Raw genomic sequence first — 20514 nt, 5'->3', positions numbered from 1 at the left:
TGTGTGTGTGTGTGTGTGTGTGTGTGTGTGTGTGTGTGTGTGTGTGTGTGTGTGTGTGTGTGTGTGTGTGTGTGTGTGTGTGTGTATTCACCTTCTTGTGTCTCTTGGCCATCCACTTGTCCCAGTTGTTGAGCATCTCCAGCCATTTAGCTTCTCTCTGTCTGAGGATCTCAGGAGGAACGTCTTCCGCACTGCACAACACACAGACAGACACACAGACAAGGATAAGTTAACACACTCACAACTCACTCCGACTCTCTAAAAGCCAGGCTTAAATAATCATACATGTGTCTGTGTCTGTCTGACTGTCTATCCGTGTGTGAGAGAGTATGCATTATCCATTCCACACACAATGCTGCACTGTTGCTGTTCTCTTTGCTTCAGGTCTAGTCCTAGTACCTGTGTACTGTGTGAGCAACTTTGCCCATGGGGACCCAGTTTCAAATCCAGCATGGGTCCCCTTATCCCAACTCTTCCTCATCTCTCTGTCTCTTTCCAGCCGTTCCTCCACTGTCTTGTCAAAATAAAGGCTGAATAAATGACATTACATAACATTTAGCTAACACTTTTATCCAAAGCAACTTAAAATATATTGTCAGTACAGGGTCTTGGTTACAGTCCCTGGAGCAGTGTGGGCTTACGTGCTTTGCTTAAGGGCACCTCAGCCATGGAGAGATGGGAAGTGGAAGGGTGGGATTCGAACCTGCAACCTTCTGATTTACAGCCCATCTTTTTAACCACAGCTGCCCCCCGAATAAAGGGACCAAAATAAGTGAAGAGGCTCGTACTGAGGCAGCCGAAGTGAATGTGAGGACTGGGTCAGGAGTGCCGTGGGGAAGCCAAGGCAAGGGCTCCAGGAGGAAGCCGGCCCAGAAGAAAAACAACAACACAAGCTGCTTCCTGGAACTAGCGGAAAAACGGCTCCTAATGAAAAACAGGGCTAGACGGGAGAGAGAGAAGGAGGGAAGGATAGAGCGAGAGAGCGAGAGTAAGAAAAAGAGAGGGAGGGAGAGCGGCGGGATAAAGGGAATGATAGATAGATAAGGAATGTGTGAGACAAAATGAGAGAGAGAGAGAGAGAGATGGAGAGGGGGCCTTGGACATGGCCAGAATGTGTTGAAAAATATATTGCCGGTGTCCTCTATTGAAACTGGATGAAGTGTAGTGGCAGCATCCAAACTGGAATAACTGTCCCAATACCAGTAAATTAAAATGCTGTGAGCAGATAGAGAAATGTATGAGAGAGGCAGAACAGAGAAAAAGAGAAGGGTGCAATATAGCCATACAATACAGAAAGAGAAAAAAAATAGAGCGAGAGCGAGAGAACGCTCGAAAGAGAGAGTGTGAGAGAGAGACAGAGAGAGAGGGAGAGAGAGAGAGAGAGAGACAGAGAGAGAGAGAGAGAGAGAGAGAGAGAGAGAAGTGTGTTTTGGCTCGCGTGGTGGGGGGATTCTGACAGGACTGGACTGCACTGGACTCTGCCTTTTCCCCTTCGGCACAGCAACATTCCAAGTGGGACTGACACTGCTGTGTTGTGTCAAAATGAGCTACCCGTCGAGCTGAGCTACCAAGCCAATACAACGCGTGAAGACTTGGTGTTGTGTCAATAAGAGCTACCTATCCATTACAGCGCACCACAGCAGCACTATGTCAAGGGCAGGGCACTACTGGACGCTGATCTTGACAAAGCAGCCCATCTTGACACAATACAGGGGGTGATTACATCCAACTGACAGACATACCCACCCATCGCAAAGGGAGACACACTATGATGTCCTGTACGTGTGTGTGTGTGTGTGTGTGTACTAATAATTCCTTTGCCGAATCCCTGAAGCTGTATTTTTTTTTAATTAAAAAAAGTAAGTTGCCATGTGGAATCAGATAAAGCATAAACTGTGTGTGTGTGTGTGTGTGTTTGTGTGGTAGAGGGGGACTACTACATTCAGGACCGCTGTAAAACACATACAAGACCTCGTGCAGGAGAACACTCAGCAGACACCCACCCACACAGCAGGCACATGCACACAACCGCACGCACATAAACACTCAAGGGTGAAATATGCGACCTCATACCAGCAACAGATAAGATTTCACCACTGAATAGCAAATTATTGTTCTGCTTCCAAATGCATTGCATTTAAAAAATAAATATTTTAGCTGCATTTTGCTGAAAGTTGGTGTGAAGTTGTATCCTCCGGATACACACAAAAAACTCAAACTGTACACACCAGCAACAGACACTATATTGCAGCTGGAATGATGACCCACTATCACACTAAAGCCTTGCTTGCACAGGAATAAAATGAAGCAAACACCTGCTCCTAACCTGTAAACAGAGTCAAAAGTAAAAGTAAAGGTGAATTCATGTACAGCACGAGCACATGGTGTTACATAGCCGTTACACCATGTACTCCATTGTACCAAATTATGTAAGTAGACTGTTGTTATTGAAAAACATTAACCAAGAATCCAAGCACAAAAAACTTTTGACACCCCTGTGAGGCCCGCACAGACGTAGCCTGCACTCATCTTGATGGGGCCGTATTTATTGGATTATTGCATAAATACAGCCCATCTGGACGGGAATCCACGGCCTATCCCTGCCAGGGAATTAGACTGCCCTTCTAAGGAAGAAGGCAGAAAGTGTGTGAACTTTAAACTATGTGAACCTTGGAACAATGAGAAAGATGTCTTTAAAAAGTTGCAGAAATGTGTTTTGGCCTAACTGTCTGAATATTGATAAGTCAGTTGTTCACATACAGATGTGTAAAAAATAACCAAACCAAAACAAAAAAAGACACAATCTGGCACTGAGCGGACTTTAAAAAAAAATGTAAGCGTCACAGCACTGATGCTTTCTTTCTTGATGAAATGAAGCAAGAGATTTCGTTGACGGATAAAATGAGTGCCATGTCACTTTCCAGTCTCACTTGACATGCAGTTAATGACTTTTGGCTGTGCAAGGCAGTGAAAATTAGCAGGGCTAATAAGTTGCTCACACTTACTCACTCGCCTTGTTGTTTGCACAGGAAGAGATGCACAGGAACACATGTGCATTTGATTTGCAGAGCCCAAAGCCCACACACTCTCTGCACCAATGTGGATGCTGCTGTTGGATTTATACTGGCTCTCAAGGCGAGTAATCCCAGTGAGATAACAGCCTTTTAAAACAATAAGTAGGCTTTTTATTCAAACTTCATGAACACATTTGATGAAGTGCCTCTGTTATAACCTACCTTATTGTCACCTTATTGTCAAGTTGTAATGACCATAGTAAGGCTCTCAGCAATGTTCTTATGATGTAGTTAGTCTTTTTCAACAAACCAAGTAGGATCGCTGGCGATCTGATCTGCATGAAAGGGCTACAGCCATTTTTTGAAAACTTGTGCAGCATGATGACAGGCAATGAAGGGCCGCAAAGATAATTAAGGTGCCATTTTTTTTCCCTGTTAGGAGTCGATTAAAGTGAAACCCAAAAATAAATGTAGAATCATGATCTTCTATTGGATGTTGACAAACAAAGAGTTAAGTGTTGATTTATGAATTGTGGATGTTTGTTTTTGGACCAGAGCGAACATGCTGTCCTGCACTGTGTTAATCCAGGCGGTGAGGAGGAGAGGCTCTTGTAGCAAGGCGGAGCTGCTGGTGTTACATCATCATATCGTGCCAGAGTGGGGATCCTTGGGAGGATTAGGCCTTCCGCAGTCTGGATTATAGTGCAGACTAGCAGATTACTAGTAGGTGGTGGCGAATGGTAGTGTAGTTTCGAGGGAACAAATGAGAAACCGGAGGGAAAACTGTATTGACAATGTCCAACAAACAGGAGAGACAGATGTGCTTAGGACATCTACAACAAGCATACTGGGTTTGTTCTCTTCCCAGGAATTTTTGATTGCAATGACACACACTCACACATACACACACACGTCTGACTGCTGCCAGTCACCTGACCCATCATGTACACACCCCCTATGTTATTACCTTGCTTAACAAGTGGCATCGTAGGATCTGAGGCATAGTCCGGAGCTCTTGTTTTAGGAGCATTTGGCTGTCAGTTGTGTTACTCTAGGTTCTGTCCTCCATATTTCATACTGGTAGGCTAATAAGCGACTAAGCAAACACTGCACTAATTTGCAACCTACAGGAGCAGGAATGATGAGCCATTCACTGTAGGTCCTGTGTGTTCAAAGCACTTGTGTGTTTTTTGTTTTGTTTTGTTTTTTATTTTAGATTTTTTTGGGGGGATTTTTTGCCTTTATGTTTGAGACAGTCAAGTGCCCAGAGTTTGAGCCATGGCTGGGCCAAAGCACTTGTATTTTGAACGGATGTCCAGTTCCAGGATAGGAGGGCACTGCACCAGGCTGCCTGGCCAAGACACTGGAAAACAGGAAGCCACAGGAGGTTGGTGTAGGTCGCTTGGCCGGTGGGGCAGGCAGGCAGGCAAGCAGGGCAGGGAGGGAGGGAAGTCACTGGGACATGGGGTAGATAAGGAAGGAGGGAGGCAGGTAGGCAGGAAGGCCTGTGGGGCAGGCAGGAGGGCAGGGCAGGCAGGCAGGTAGGCAAGAGGGAGGCAGGCAAGAGGGAAGCAGGGAGGTTAGTGGGCCAGGCAGGGAGGCAGGGAGAGGGCAGGACCACGGGAGGGAGAACTGGGAGAATTCTCCCCCTCCTTCTGGCCCTTAATGTCCACCCGCTCCTTCCCGGATATCCCAGCCACCACGTCATCCAGTACACAGTGCCAACTCAAGCAACATTGGAGCTATATACCATATGTCTGTAGTCTTGCATTTGAAATGTCTCTGTATCTGGGTCGTTTCACAGAAATCAGACACTTTGGGACCCGACCGACACAGATTTCAATCATACTTGCCTGTTTAGTAGCAAGGTAGCACCAGAACTGGATGTGTGTGAATCTGACACCAATATTAAGATAGAAACAGACTAGCAAAGGTTTACATATGAGGGTAGGACACTATACATTCAGCCTTGATTATATCAGTCAGTCTAAGTCACAAAAAGATGTCTGAGGTGTTGTTTGAAAGCTCTTTTCTGGTTCTACAAAATACACACAAAGCATGGAATACAACAACCTTCAGAATATGAATTATGATACACTGAAAAATTACAAATTGAATTGTCTGATTTCACGTGAAATGACCCATCTCAGGTTCAATCATTGTACTTATTTGTTCCTGCTTTCCTGGATCTCCATGCCACCATGTCATAGTGCCAATTCAAGCAGCAGTGAAAAGATATATGGGTCAAGGATGGTTTCTTTCCTTCTTTCTTTCTTTCTTTCTTTCTTTCTTCATGAACAAAATGACATACTGGGCCACAGCATGCCAGTAAATACCGTTACTAAAAAAGGAATTCAGCACTACACCCAGGACAGTAAGCTTTCTCAGTCAGGACAATACTCATATGACCAGGCCAGGACAAAGTCTGAAACATGGCATCTGCAGTAAACACCAAGTTAACAGAACCATGGAAACAAAAAAACTTGCTAGCCAACACACACACACACACACACACACACACACACACACACACACACACACACACACACACACACACACACACACACACACACACACACACACACACACACACACACACACACACACACACACAGTCTCTCTTCACTTTCCCTTCAACCCAGTCAGCCCACGTCTGACCACCATGCTTATTGACACAACATGATGTGAACTTGCTGGTGCTGATCACGATTCAGAGGATTTTATTTAGTGGTGGTGTGTGTAGGTTGGACGTGAGAGAAGTAAAACATGGAAAAAGCTGGTTCTACTGGACACTAGCTGGACTCTGGACTGCTTTCTTGACTGGGATGTGAGATGTAAACATGTGTTGTTGTACTGGTTGCTATTCATTACGGGGGGCGGGGGGTAATTGTAGTGGTGGTGGGAGAGAGAGAGAGAGCGAGAGCATGCGCGCACGAGAGAAAAAGAAAGAAAGAAAGAAAGAAAGAAAGAAAGAAAGAAAGAAAGAGAGAGAGAGAGAGAGAGAGAGAGAGAGAGAGAGAGAGAGAGAGAGAGAGAGAGAGAGAGAGAGAGAGAGAGAGAGAAAGAAAGAAAGAAAGAAAGAAAGAAAGAAAGAAAGAAAGAAAGAAAGAAAGAAAGAAAGAAAGAAAGAAAGAAAGAAAGAAAGAAAGAAAGAAAGAAAGAAAGAAACTCCACATTCTGGATGGGTCGCAGTCAGGCACCAGGGAGAGTCAGAGGTAGGGAAGGAGGGAGAGATGGAGAGAGGGAGAGAGAGATATGGAGAGAGAGAGAGACAGAGTGAGTTCTATTCTGCTGGACACTCTGGACTCCTACTTCCTTGACTGGGCTGCACGCCTCTGTGTTCAGCTCTGGGTCCCCCGTTGAAAGTCCGGGGATTCCTGGCCCAGTATACACTCACTCAGCCCCACGCCCCCAGCTGTCAGGGCAGGGGCCAAGAAAAAGGCTTGGCGGAAAAGAGGAGAGAGAGAGAGAGAGAGAGAGAGAGAGAGAGAGAGAGAGAGAGGGAGAGGGAGAGAGAGAGAGAGAGAGAGAGAGAGAGAGAGAGAGAGTTGAGTTGAGTTGAGGGAAAAAAGGAAATGATGGAGAAAGGAAGAGTCGAGGAATAGAGAAAGATTGCAAATGGAGAGAAAGACAGGAAGCGATACCGGTAGAGTCATAGAGACAGAGAGAGGCACAGAATGAAAATTTGGGAATAGAGAGAGAGAAGGCAAACAAAACAGAGAAGCTGAGAATGGAGAGACAGATACACAGCAAGAGAGAAAAAAAAGAGTCATCAAAGTCATGAAAGTAGAGAGAGAGAGGGGGAGAGAGAGAGAGAGAGAGAGAGAGAGAGAGAGAGAGAGAGAGAGAGAGAGAGAGAGAGAGAGAGAGAGAGAGAGAGAGAGAGATGAAAAAAAGCAGGCAGGTAGGCAGGCTGTTGTAAGTGCATAGGCTGGGCTGGGGTTTCCTCGTCTCATTTCCACCTCCACTACCCTCACCAGCCTTAAACAATGGGAAAAAATAAACCTCCAACAGTAAAGTGCAGTACAGTGCAGTACAGTACAGTGCACCCTACAGTGTGCGCCTCCTTTTTTCCATTATCTTGAGTGATTACTACTTTTTGGGAGTGCACACACCAAGCAATACACGAGTGTTAAGTGCAGGCGCAGACCTTTGTTGGTCTTTTGTCATTCATAAAGTATATGTGTGACACACAGCTTCTTCAGCCAGGTGAGGTTGAACCATAGCCATGGCTACATCCAACGCACCCGGGTTTGAATTAAGGTGTGCCAATGGGTTCTTTGGTGAACTGCTCTTGCAAAGCAGGACTGTAAAAGAGACGGAGAGGGTGAGGAGTAACAGATAATTACAGTGATGCAGCAGGAATAAACCCAATAACAGAACTTAAGCCCTTATCCAATTGTTTAGTCTTCAACAGAGCTTCTTTCATGGGCAGTCATGGGTAAGGGGTTAGGGCGTCAGACTTGTAGCCCAAAGGTTGCCGGTTTGACTCCCGAACTGCCAGGTTGGTGGGGGCAGTAATTAACCAGTGCTCTCCCCCATCCTCCTATTTGACTTAGGTACCCTGAGCATGGTACCGTCCCTCCGGACTGCTCCCTTTCGGGCAGCATTGGGGGCTGCGCCCTTGCATGGGTGAGGCATAAATGCAATTTTGTTGTGTGCAGTGTACACTTGTGTTCTGTGGAGTGCTGTGTCACAATGGCAATGGGAGTTCCCCTGTTGGGCTTTCACTTCACTTCATGTCAAACATACAGGGCTGTTATTTATCCACCGAGACATGTGATGCTTGCATCGTAACACCAAACGCCACACTATCCTCCTCGAAAACGCCAAGAAATACATCAAGGAGGTCATAAAAACACAACTATTGCCATATCCGTTTTGGACAGAGCTTATTTTTTATAAAACAAGTCTGGGCTGTGACAGTGGTGGTGATTATAAGGAGAGACAGGAACATCTCTGAGTAATAAGGACACTTGGGGGTGGTAGGAGGAAGGAGTAGGAGGAAAGTTCAGTTCTGTTTGTTCCCGTTGTTCAAAAACCTGCTCTATTACTGTATAATCACATTATTATGGCATTGTGCAAGCATGCTAACAGGAGAACTTCACTGAAATGCAAAGAGAAAGAGGAGGTGGAGGAAGGAGTAGGAGGAAGAAAGTTCAGTTTATCCTCCAGGCTCAACATGAACTCCATTTTCATTGCAATTGCACTATGATGGCATTGTGCATGTCTGTAAATGTGAAAACTGAAGTGAAATGTCAGTGTTTCATGTTGCTGATAATTATTCACTTCCCGGAATGCATGCAATACATTTATGTCATTGTTGAAGTGCTCGTCAAGGATTGCCATGACATAAAATCACATGATTTAAACACGCACGTGCTACGCACACACTTCAAACTTTATTTACAGCACTTGACAAAGTTGTTGTAGAATTCGGTTAGAGAAAAAACCCCAGCCCTCTCAGCTGTGCTGTGACATGGCCAAGATTCCTCACTCTCTCTGAGGCCCTGACAACAGCAAGCATGTGAGTGTGAGACTGGGTTGAAAACAAGTGCCTTGGAGTCTGTGACAGCCCAAACTGTTCACCAGATCTCCCAGCTATATACTGTCAGCAGCAGACTGCCAATGAAGAGGCTCACAAAAGAGATGCAGTCCATGCATGCCAGCTATGTACAGCATTTAAATAGGCTACGCAGTGTGTATGTGTGTGAGAGCACGCGAGAGAGAGCGAGAGAGCGCTAGGGGCCAGGGCAATGCTCACTCTCACACAAGGGGCAAAGACCAGCATGGAATATTAACGAGACATGAACGCTATACACCCATAGACTGATCTGGAGGTTTACCGGGTTCCTGCATGCATATTTGATGCTGAGGATCCTGGAATAAAAATTAGCTAAAAGGAAATGCAAGACTGCACATTTAGCCATCATCTGGCAGCGCAGAGTTAAAAATGTATGTGTATGTGTATGTTCTCGGGATGGAATTGGAAAAGTTGAAAACCTTTCATACAAGACAATCACCACAAACTAGAGATGCACCGAAATTGTGGCCGAAACCGAAACCGAATAATAGTTACTCTCTTGGCCAAATACCGAAACCGAATATTACAGTTCAGTTAAAAGTTATCAAAAGTTGGGTTTTTCCTCTATTTTTAAATATTGCTTGAATCTACGGCTTACAGTAAAAGTGTAGACATGTTTTTCAAATGTTTATTTTAAGTCTTCAAATGTTGGAGTAGAATTGAAATTAATTTCATTAATGGCCATTTTCAATTCTTTTTCTATCCGGCCTCTGATTTGGCCACTCAATTGCCTTTCGGACGAATATTTTCGGTGCATCTCTAACACAAACCTTTGGTTGATACTGTAAAATTTAGGCCCTGCCAGGGACAAACGGTAGGGCATTCGTCTACCATGCGGCTGACCCGGGTTCGATTTCCAGCCCGGGTCCTTTGCCGGCCATTCCCCGTCTCTCTCTGCCCACTCGCTTCCTGTCCTATCATAAATAAAGTAAAACAAAAAATACTGTAACATTTAAATGATCCTGAGTCACAACGAAACAAAATGACAATCAGCCCAACCTATGACTTTCTCCTACTGCTAAAGAATGTCACACTAGAGTACGTGGAAACCTAAATTAGCTAATGTAAGTACTGTGAGCAAACCATGTGCTTATTTTTATAGAAACTGCCAGGAAAACGGGGTGACATTAAATATTTAAAGGGCAGCGCAGCTTTGTATGTAGCACGCCAGTGCACTTCTTCTAAACTACGTTCCCAATGAGTCAACTTTGTATCAATAGACTCTACGATACATCCACTGAATGAGAGGGACCATTACAAATGACCTTGCATCGTGCATATGGTCAAGAGTCTAGACTCTATGGCACAGTGGCTCACATCAAATCAATGAGGGGAAACTGGCCGGAAAAACAAAGAAATGAACTTTCTGCCTTTTAAGGGAAATATAAAAGGCCTATTTTAACTCTGTTTACACTGACATCATGGTGAAGGAGATGGAGCATCTTTCTGTGAAATGTATTAAGAATCTACCTACTGTGGTAGGACATTCATTACTGTAACCATCAGCACACCATCAACCCCAAAATTAACTTTATGTCAATCAAATCAGGTACGTATCAAACATTAGGCCTCTACAAAGGCAGGGTGATCAAAACTGTTTCTCCAAGCTCCAAATGTCGAATTTAAACATAAACACTATAACCACACACACATCACACACTATGCATGCACATACCACTACATAACATGAAATGTACTGTGATGGCATCGTTATTAATCTGAAGTACTCCCAATCTAACCAGAAACTAATAAGCTTACAGTAGGTGAAGCAGCAACAGAGGCCAAGCTTCTTGTGATGACTATGCCTTTCTTGCTGCAGAGGTTCCTTGTATTGTTTTACAGTCTACAATTTCTTATGGTGCCATTGTGAGGCGTCCAATCAAGTTAAGTGCTCCTGTGTTGGTCGCATACGTAGACTGAGTTTGAAGTTTGGGACACAGCTGATGGCCCCGCCATATTCAGACATTTTCTGATGCAGCTATAAAGTGTGACCCTCTAAAATCAGACAAAAGACCAAGCATGGCTACCAGAAAATACAGTACATTATCTATCTCAGGGGGTGGGGCAGTAATCAAGACTCAGCTTGTGTTGGTCATGTTTTATTGCTGAGATTCAGTAAGTGACCCTGTGCTGGCCTACATCAAATACAACAGAAGACACCATGCCACTACAGGCTTTCACTAGATAGGCCTACAAGGGAACACGATGAGATCAGGTGAGATGAGCATTCTACAGGGACGGATTAGGATTCCATGGGCCCCCAGGCCAGGCAACAAGATAGCCCCCCCTTCAATGGGTGTTGCCAGTGTACAAAACTATTGGGGGTTTTACGCTAGATGTGAGAGTCTATATTGTTGAGAACATATTTAAAAATAGTTTTAAAAAGTACTATTTTAACACAATATGAGAATGGAAATAAAGTGGCTTGGGCTCCAGGGCTCCCTTGACTATTGGGCCCGTTGCAGTTAGATTCAGGCTTCTTGAAATCAATCTTGAGCAGAATTTACATACGCCTCAGTTTCACATCCCCATTTAATCAGGAGTGATGGGGGAAACCTGGCCTGCATGAGAAGAGCTGTGCAATCCAGTAGTCTGTTACTCGTTTCTTCCAGACATTAAACTCAATGAGGGCTTTCAACCCGGTAGTTCAACACAGCTCTTCAGGTAAAGAACAGGATGTAACCTTGAAACTACTGGCATCAAGCTGGCGGTGGAAAACAAGGTGATATGGAATATTGTGGCACTGGATCCATCTTCTTAATAGCGCAAGTTGACAAAAAGCCCACATATATTTTTTGTATGTTTAATTATCTTTTGGAAATTACGTAAGATTAGTATTTTATCACATTACACTTCGCTGACGCTTTTTTACAAAGCGACTTAAAAGTTATTTGACCTACATGGTGTTGATTACAGTCCCTAGAGCAGTATGGGGTTAGGTGCCTTACTCAAGGGCACCTCAGCCATGGTGTGTTAGGGAGTGTAAGGGCAGGATTTTGACCTGCTGCAACCCTCTGGTTTACGGTCCATCTCCTTAACCATTAGGCCACGGTTGCGCCAATGTTATTGTAGATTGTTCATGTTATACCATTTTTAAACTTACCACTCTCTTTATTTAAAGACCATATAATACACACTTGAACATGTGTGTAAGCCTACTGCACCTAGAACAGTGGTTCCCAACCTATGGGTCGGGACCCACCTTATGGGTCGCCAAAGATCCACAGGGGGTCGCGGAGCCCTTTTGATTTTAAGGGGTTTCATTTTAAATATATATAGCCCATGTTGAATAAAAGAAAAAGCATTTAACTAATAAATGCATAGAAGCAACAAATTGTAAGTGCTACATTAAACATGTATTCTATATTTGACCAAAGACGAATTGAGGAATAAAATAACTAAAATTAGTTTTCGCAGGAAACAGAGGGCATCTTGTGACTCCGTCTCGTGCGGGCGCTCGCGTGGTTGGGTCACCAAAGCTTACAATAGTAAGAACATGGGTCCCTTAAGAAAAAGGTTGGGAACCGCTGCACCTAGAATACCAAGCTGTGCTCACCCCAAGTCTCGCCCCCTTTCAGATATACCCCTCTCCCCAGGGCCGCTGACAGCTTTGGCCGGGCCCAGGACAAAGTCATCTGAAAGGACCCGCCACCCAACACAAGCCCCAATCTGGACCTGGGACAACTGACTCCTTTAGTCCCCCGTCAGCTTCCCTGTCTCCCTATTTTAACTCATATAGGCCTAGTCCACACTACAGACATAGTTCAACCCTACTGTATTACCAAGTGCAGTGTATAGGCCTATCTACTGTACACATCTGTGTTTCTCTGAGACACGAGTGAAGAGGAAAAGGGCAAGGCCAGCTGTGAAGGAAGTGCCACACTCTGCTTTACATAAAACAAATTGAGATAAGGCTTTTTAGAGACATTTAACAGCAGGACCGGGTCTACTTGCAGGAGAGATGACAGTCAGCTGACTGTATGGTTGACTAAGTACAGGACAGGAAGTTTTTTCCTCTCCTTTCTCCCAGAACAGGTAATTTATACTGACAACACTGAGTGAGGTATTACCGGTATTCACAAAGCATTATTAAGGAAAAACATAATTCCATATCTGGAAATAATGCTGGTTGTCGAGTATCAACCAGCAAAATATTAAATATACCCATACTGCTTTTATTTTGGCACAATGCCAGAGACACTTAGGAGAAAGTGACTTTGGCTATGCTCGCTATTTGTCAACTCTGAACACGACGAAAAAAGCTGTGACCACCTACAATAAATAAAATAACTCATGACATTACATCGTTTTCTCCAGTAAGTGCATCACCAGCAGTTTTGATTGTTAACAGATAAGAAGAGATACTTACGCGTTGGAGGTGTACTGTTGGGCACCCTCAATAAATCCGTATTTGTCCGTCTGCACCTCGTTGTTATCCCCGCCGTTGACGTCGGTGTTGGACCCAAAAGAGGTGCTCTCGCGCTTGGCCAGGCTCTCGGTTGTGCCTCCGAAACTTTTCGCATCACTTGTCTGCAGTCCATTCCGTTGTTCAATTCTGTCCATTTTGACCACGTATCCACAACACCTTTACAGTAATGTTATTGAAATAAGGTGCACCGACAGGCCAACATTTCACAAAACCACGGAGTCTGAAGAGCAAATTCCAGTGGCTCCCGTTTATCAAAATTCCACGAGGCAATACGATCAGTGCACGAGACACATTTGTTTTGGTGGCAATGAATCCGAAAACTTCACTCTCCAGCTGACTAGACAGTAACTTGCCTCACTGGTAACTTTAATTCACATAGAACTATGCCAGTACTCTATAGGTTAGTTGCCAAAATGCAAGTTGTTTGGGGCACAACCCAAGACCGCTTCTCCAAAATCAGCTGTCATCCAAATATGACAGGCGGTGGGCAGCTAGCTAGCTAGCCAGCTCTGATGCCACTGGCTAGCGTAGCTTGTGTCATACCTGGTACAGAGACATCGAATTAAAGACACCCAACAATTTGTAAACAAAACTTGTTCCTAAAACAGACGTGTTGCATTTTCCAGTTCAATATACCACCACGAGCCTCTGAACAATTTCAGCAAACTACTACTCACCAAGCAGCCAAGAGAATATATGACGTTAGCTAGTGTCAATGGTACCTTTAAAAGGCAACCCTTCCTTGCTAGCTCCCGTTGCTAACGATAGCATGTCCAATTCATGTGTCTTGCGGTTGTGTCCGTTGGTTGTTTCTCTCAAATGAATGTTCTGTTAAAATAATCTCAACAGTCCACCTAATCTAGGACAATGACAAGTTGCACTACATTGCTCAAGTATTTCCAGTAGAACTATATACTCTCGTACGTTTCATGTGTACGCATCACGGCGTAGTCAGTCTTGCAATGTTTACAGTCGAGAGACAAGGTTTAGGATTGGAAAAGCAGCTGTAGTCCGCAGCTGCGCATCTAGAACCTGGAGTGACACCGCTACATTCACGTGCAGTGAGAATACACTGGGCGTTTGTGTAAGAAGCCACTTCGCAACACAATTTCAAAGGAATGGAGAACCGCGATTGTTTCATGGAACCACACATTGGCACTTTCAAAACTATTCACAGCTCCTCTTCTCACCAAGATGATGGTGTGAAAGTTTTGCCAAATGTATCTGGTAGTATTAATTCATAGTAGACTATGAATCCCAATGAGGATAGGTTAATGCAGTTGTAAAAATGTAGATCTACAATATGGTGCATGTGGTCTACACTTCGCGCTGAAGGCCTATGCTTTTCTTGGCTGCGACTCCATGGAGAAAGATACATTTTATATAACAGGGATCTTTCTGGTGAAACAAATGTCAAATAAATAAAATTAATGAATTAAAATAATGTCACATTCACATTAGTGATCTCTCATGCCATTTGAAGTTGCCCAAACAATGACAGTACTGGCCAGAGGTTGAAATTAACATTCATAAAACTTTCTCAAATTCAAACACTAAAACATTTCCATTCTGTCTAGGACAACTATGTATTTTGCACGTTTAGTAAAGCCTGAGAGGTCAACGGGAAAAAAAGGTCCACACAGAAATTCAGTTTTTAAATCTTTTTTTAATGTTTTTTGTATTTTTTTCTTAATTTTTTATTCATTTATATTATCTACAAAGTAAAAGTTTTCTTTTTGCTTTTAAACTTAACAGTTATGCAACGGTCAAGTGAATCGGGGCTTTCCATCTCAAATTCTTTAAATAATCCCTCCATTTCTGCCAAATCTGTTTCTGGTGTTACAGGAAGCTTCTTTTTTGTTAAGTTACAACATGTATTCATTGTTTGTTTTAGTCAGGTATTTCTTTATTGTCGTTGGTAGTTTAAACCCCAAGTCTTGAACGCAGCGATAGCAGCAGCAGCAGTTAACAGTAATGTTAATACTGTGTATAGATTGGAAGAGTTGTAAGTTTTTCAAGGTGCAGATGGAAACGCAAGTTCCAGTTTTTATTTTATTTATTTATTTATCTCTCTGTCTTCGCTCTCGGCATGCTGATTCAGGTTTGCAGTCAGCGCCCCCTGCCAACTGTATCGGTGCATTGCACCCTCTCTCTCTGAATCATCTTGGAAGGGTCCATTCTTATTTAAAACATATTTTTTTTACTCTTTTTGTTAAAAACTCTGTTCAACACCTCTTTTTTTAAAACCTGTTAGTACTCTTTGATTACTGTGGAGGGGTAGAAGGACGGGAGGGGTGGGGGTGGGGATGGGGCAACATGATGTGGATTGACTGGGACCCTGGTTCAGGGACCGGAAGGGCTTTCTTTCTTTCTTTATTTCTTTCTTTTCGTTTTTTTGAGAATCAAGAGGACTGGGCCAGGAAGAGCTCTGGTGGTTGGGCTGGGTGGGGGCTGGGGAGGGGGCAAGTAGGTCGGTTCCTGGGTGGGGAGGGGGTAGGTGGATTGGCTTCAGGGTGGGGAAGAGGCAAATGGACTGGCTCCTGGTTTGGGAGGGGGCGAGTAGATTGGCTTGTGGAGTAGATGGGGTACACCCGGCCAATAGTTCTCCACTATAGCTGCTGCTGATGGTGGGGTTGCACTGGAAGGAGAGACGGAGAAAGAGCGAGAGAGAAGGATAATGTTAGATAAAAGAAACAACAACAAAACAGCAGCAACTGCAGCATCAGAAACCAGATTAACAACAACACTGTTGTATACTGCGTTACAAAGGTAAAGTGCAGTAACAACATATGTTGTCAAAATTGAGTTTAGACTGAAAATGGTCTTCATAACAACTCTTATCGTTGACAAAGCCTTATGGTCCATGTGTGTGCCAGGCAGTGGTGTAGTCTACTTTTTTATGGTGGGTATACTGTATATTTGAGCATTTTTTGAAGTGGGTATACTGTATATATTTGTGCTATTCAAAACAATGGATCAATCAATTTTAAGTGGGTATACTGAAATCCCTGAAATTTAGAAGTGGGTATACTCCGTATACCCGCGTTCTACGTAGACTACACCACTGGTGCCAGGCGACAACCCTGTATACTAGTACAGAACGGAACGGCTACATAAATTGGCCTTGAATATCTAAGCTGCATTTGATAAAAGTGTCAGCTAAGTGCTATGTACAAGGCACTAAAGCTGTGATACACAGCAACAATGCATACATTCATATCTTGCACGCTACACAGAACGACCTCCATTTGTCTTACTTGTACTGTATAGTACTGTGAGCTAAAGCCAGGACATTTCGTTCAGAATTTCCCCCGCTGGTAAATTGGTGTCAATGACAAAGAGAAATCTAAAGCTTGTACAGTCAGATATTTCGTACACACACATTGCCTACAAATTGAATGGCGATTGTGTATGGTGCGTAAGGAATAACGGGTGCCGGCATCAAGGGAAATAATGGATGCGGCGGAAGCGTAGAACAATCCAACAGCTGTGATATCGAGACGCCTCAAATGCCATTATTCTGCTCATCAGCTGGTTGCCAGCATTTAAATATTTGATTAATTTGTTGATTTAAGGCTTTGTGAGGAAGTGGATTTAACCACTGCGCTTTGTTCACTTCCTACCTTTCAAGTAGCAATGTTGCAGGCAGGTCACTTAACTAGATTTTATTTCAACATGCCTCTGATTTTGAGGTTGCTCATGATTAAGCTATGATTGGTTTAGTCATCAGACATTTTGATTGCAATTGCATTCATTTCATGTCAAGCTCTTTCTGTTCACCTGGTGATAATCACCTGGAGAAATCTGTCTGTTACTTTTCAAAGGGGGTATATATTTGGGAATGTACTCATTTTCGCCGAGCGCTGTATATACATACCTGGGGCGTGTGCCATGTAGGAGAAGTGTGTGGTGGAGGAGACGGGTATGGGGTTGAGGGCACTCTGGGGCATCTGGGGCTGAGGCCCCCCGGGGGGCTGCGTGGCCATCAGCATCATGGGGGGGTGGGAAGAGGTGGCATGGTGCGACGCCACCATACCAGACTGCATGTGGGCCTGAGGACAGGAGAGAGAGAGAGAGAGAGAGAGAGAGAGAGAGAGAGAGAGAGAGAGAGAGAGAGAGAGAGAGAGGGGTGGAGGATGGACAAGATGCTTAATTTACAGTCAGTGCACATCTAGACAACCAGAATGTTTCCCAAACAGTTCATTTTAACACTTAAAACAATGAGTTTGGACACCATTTAAACACGTGCCTTCAGACAGAAGAGAGAGGCAGGGAGAGGGGGAGAGAAAAGGCGTGTATGAGGCGTTGAACTACATTTAAACATGTGCCTTCGGACGGAAGAGAGAGGCAGGCGTGTGTGAGGCGTTGTACTCATAACCATATTAATTCAAATCATCACAATATTATTACTAACAACAAAATCGGTAATATGAATAGATATTATCACTGTACCTGCTGCATGTGTGCCATGTGGGAGGGGTTGTATCCATGCTGCATCTGTTGGGGGTGGAGGTAGACAGCCTGTGCCTGGGGGGCGGAGGGGAAGCTGGCCTGGGGGGACTGGGGGTTGGGCCCGGGGGTCATGGAGGGCGGGGTGGGCGCCAGGGCTGAGTACATCTGCTGCTGGGGGTGGGGGTGATCACACCAAAAAAAAAAAGCTTTGTTTAGGAGCACTTCCAGGTAATACCAGGTATGTTTAAAAAATATTTAAACAAGTTTTTCATTTAAAAAAAAAAAAAAGCTCTTTAAAAACTTTAAAAGCACAATTATTGTGTCAATCAGTGCCAAGTGGAGGTCACCTTCACCTCACTTGCTGGAGTTTCCAAGGTGCAGGACCGCCTGTGTGTGTGTGTGTGGTGTGTGGTGTGTGGTGTGTGTGTGTGTGTGTGTGTGTGTGTGTGTGTGTGTGTGTGTGTGTGTGTGTTCACCTGCTGAGGCTGGTTGCCCAGGTGCAGGGCAGCCTGCGGGGGTCCCTGGGGGTGCTGTGGGTGCTGCACGGGGCTGGGTGCCGGGTGGTTGCCCCCTTGGTGGCCCCCTGGGACCTGTTGGCCCTGCCCCGTGGGGGTGGCGGAGGGCTGCGGGTGGGGGTGCAACGTGGCGTTGGGGTGCGCGTACTGCTGCGGGGCCATGGACACTGTGGAGGAGGACAACACAAACATGTTAGTGTGTCTAAAGGGATGGGAAGGCTAGCTTGTACGATTGTGTGTGTGTGTATGTGTGTGTGTGTGTGTGTGTGTGTGTGCGTGCGTGTGTGTGTACAAACACAAGTGGTGTGCATTGGCACTGCCCTCACGAATGGATTTGATTACGATTCGGGAGGTAACGATTCGATTCGAATTGATTCAGCTCGATTCTACCATGCATGGTCATGCACTCAAATTCCGAATTGCCAAATCGATCATGCCCCGCATTGTGATGCATTGCGAAATAATCATTGTTGACACCACTAGTGTGTGCTGCTGCGGGATCGAGGTTGCGGATACTGTGGCGCAAGGGAGGGGAGAAACGCACAATCAGAGTCATGTAGTTGGGTCTTAGCTGATGAGAAGGCTCTCTGAGCGCGTGTTGAAAAGAAGATGTTTGTGTGTGTGTGTGTGTGCATGCAAGTCAGGTAACATGATAACATAGGCACAGCACTAAAAACAAAGGCAGGTAAGCTATGCAAAATATAGCAATAATAATGATCATTAACATGGAAATAAATAACGTTTGCAATTCAAAGAGCTCCATAAAAAGTTGAGACTACAGCACAGAATCCCACGGTCTGAGAGCACAGGTAATTTGAATGCCAGAACAATTTGCTGTAACTGCAGGAAAAAGAACAAACAAAACATCAGGTCCAAAGTACAGTTTTTAACTTAACTTAAACAACAACAGTTGTTATAAGTTTAATATATTCCCATCACACATATCTGTTAGGACAAAACCATCCTAAATTCTAGCATTTCTTCCCAACATTAGTATAAACTATTCTACTCTTGTGACTAATTCAGAATGATGTGATTTTATTTTACCCATTTGGTCTTTTACCCTATGCTAATGATACTGCTACACGGAAATTATGTAAATGGACGATTCCTTCCTGGGCCAAATGAAGGTAAAAAAAAAAAAGTGTTTATATTTTATGTTAATAAAATTAATAGCTTATGCTAATGATGCTATATAGAATGAATTATTGGAAATATCAATCGCACAATAATCACGCAGAACAGTCTTGGGTGCAGTTTTAATCACCACCAAAAGACGACTGCAGAATGTGCAAAGCCACAGCTATCGTCTGCTTGTGTGTGTGTGTGTGTGTGTGTGTGTGTGTGTGTGTGTGTGTGTGTGTGTGTGTGTGTGTGTGTGTGTGTGTGTGTGTGTCGTACCATACATAGTGTGGGTTTGCTCGTGTGTGTGTGTGTGTGTGTGTGTGTGTGTGTGTGTGTGTCTCGTACCATACATAGTGTGGGTTTGCTCGTGTGTGTGTGTGTGTGTCTCGTACCATACATAGTGTGGGTTTGCTCGTGTGTGTGTGTGTGTGTGTATCGTACCATACATAGTGTGGATTTGCTCGTGTGTGTGTGTGTGTGTGTGTGTGTGTGCGTGCGTCTTGTACCATACATAGTGTGGGTCTGCTCGTGTGTGTGAGTGTGTGTGCGTCTCGTACCATACATAGTGTGGGTCTGCTCTCCGTACTGGTTGGCTGAGGAGGAGACCAGTGTGGGCTGGCCAGGCTGTGGAGGCGTCATCATCCTCGGATTACCCTGCATCACTGGACTGAACACATGCTGAGCCTACACACACGCGCACGCACGCACACACACGCACGCACGCACGCACAAGGAACACACAAAAGACATTGCATTAGAGGGAGAGAGATGGAGACGGACAGAGACAGACACAGACAGAAACAAAAACACACACAGAGTATCCAGAACGGAGCAGGACAATAACACTGATATTTGACAAGCTGCTGCGACTTCACAAACAGACGACTAAGCCTGTCACAACAACACAACCACCACCACCCCAACCCCAACCCCCCTGAATCTCGCATAGTCATGGCACTACACAAACAGACCACGCACGCAAACATGCCTCAACTTCCCACATTCACCACTTTCATATGAGCAACTCTACTTACACCTTCTAGGGAAGTTGCGTTCAAGTGACTCAACAAAGTTCTAGAGTAGGGCTGTAACGGTTACCGGTTTTCACGGTAACCGCGCTTAAATATGATGACGGTGAAGATAACCGTCTGAATTTTAAAATACGGTGTTATCTCGGTGGGTTACCTTACCGCACACCGTTACACCGGGATATCTTTCATCCCTGACACTCCTAAATAGTTTGACGGTGACGAGACGTGAGTGACAATATCTGCATTTCCATAACTCACCTAACCGTACAGAATGTTAACAGTGGAATCCGCTTATAGTGGTCATTGTCCGAGCCAATTTGAACACTGTAAGCGGTTGATTACTAAAACCGAATTTGTATTATTT

At 44.5% G+C, this 20514-nt stretch overlaps 2 protein-coding genes across 12 annotated transcripts in view; both read right to left on the bottom strand.

Moving 5' to 3' along the window:
- The window catches only part of LOC134436937 (TBC1 domain family member 10A-like), a 40105-nt gene extending 26069 nt beyond the window's left edge, over positions 1–14036 (bottom strand). The window contains exons 1-3 of one of the 2 annotated variants that reach the window (XM_063186302.1): positions 13705–14036; positions 12968–13570; positions 92–191 (exon numbers count right to left, since the gene is read on the bottom strand). In XM_063186302.1, coding sequence (XP_063042372.1) covers positions 92–191; positions 12968–13161 — 294 coding nt within the window. In that variant the 5' untranslated portion in view covers positions 13162–13570; positions 13705–14036. The remainder of the gene's footprint in view (positions 1–91; positions 192–12967; positions 13571–13704) is intronic. The other variant, XM_063186301.1, reaches the window with a different exon arrangement.
- Positions 14037–14663: 627 nt separating this feature from the next.
- The window catches only part of atxn2 (ataxin 2), a 51228-nt gene continuing 45377 nt past the window's right edge, over positions 14664–20514 (bottom strand). For 4 of the 10 annotated variants that reach the window (XM_063186292.1, XM_063186294.1, XM_063186295.1 and 1 more), the window contains 5 exons: positions 19677–19803; positions 17956–18161; positions 17480–17650; positions 16905–17079; positions 14664–15665 (listed from right to left, as the gene is read on the bottom strand). In XM_063186292.1, coding sequence (XP_063042362.1) covers positions 15637–15665; positions 16905–17079; positions 17480–17650; positions 17956–18161; positions 19677–19803 — 708 coding nt within the window. In that variant the 3' untranslated portion in view covers positions 14664–15636. Of the gene's footprint in view, positions 15666–16904; positions 17080–17479; positions 17651–17955; positions 18162–19625; positions 19804–20514 lie in introns of all 10 variants that reach the window. The other 6 variants (XM_063186289.1, XM_063186291.1, XM_063186297.1 and 3 more) reach the window with 3 other exon arrangements.

Source organism: Engraulis encrasicolus, chromosome 21 (assembly GCF_034702125.1).
Source record: "Engraulis encrasicolus isolate BLACKSEA-1 chromosome 21, IST_EnEncr_1.0, whole genome shotgun sequence".
NCBI lineage: Eukaryota > Metazoa > Chordata > Actinopteri > Clupeiformes > Engraulidae > Engraulis > Engraulis encrasicolus.
The sequence above is the reverse complement of the archived record's forward strand: the minus strand, read 5'-3'. Positions and strand labels throughout refer to the sequence as shown.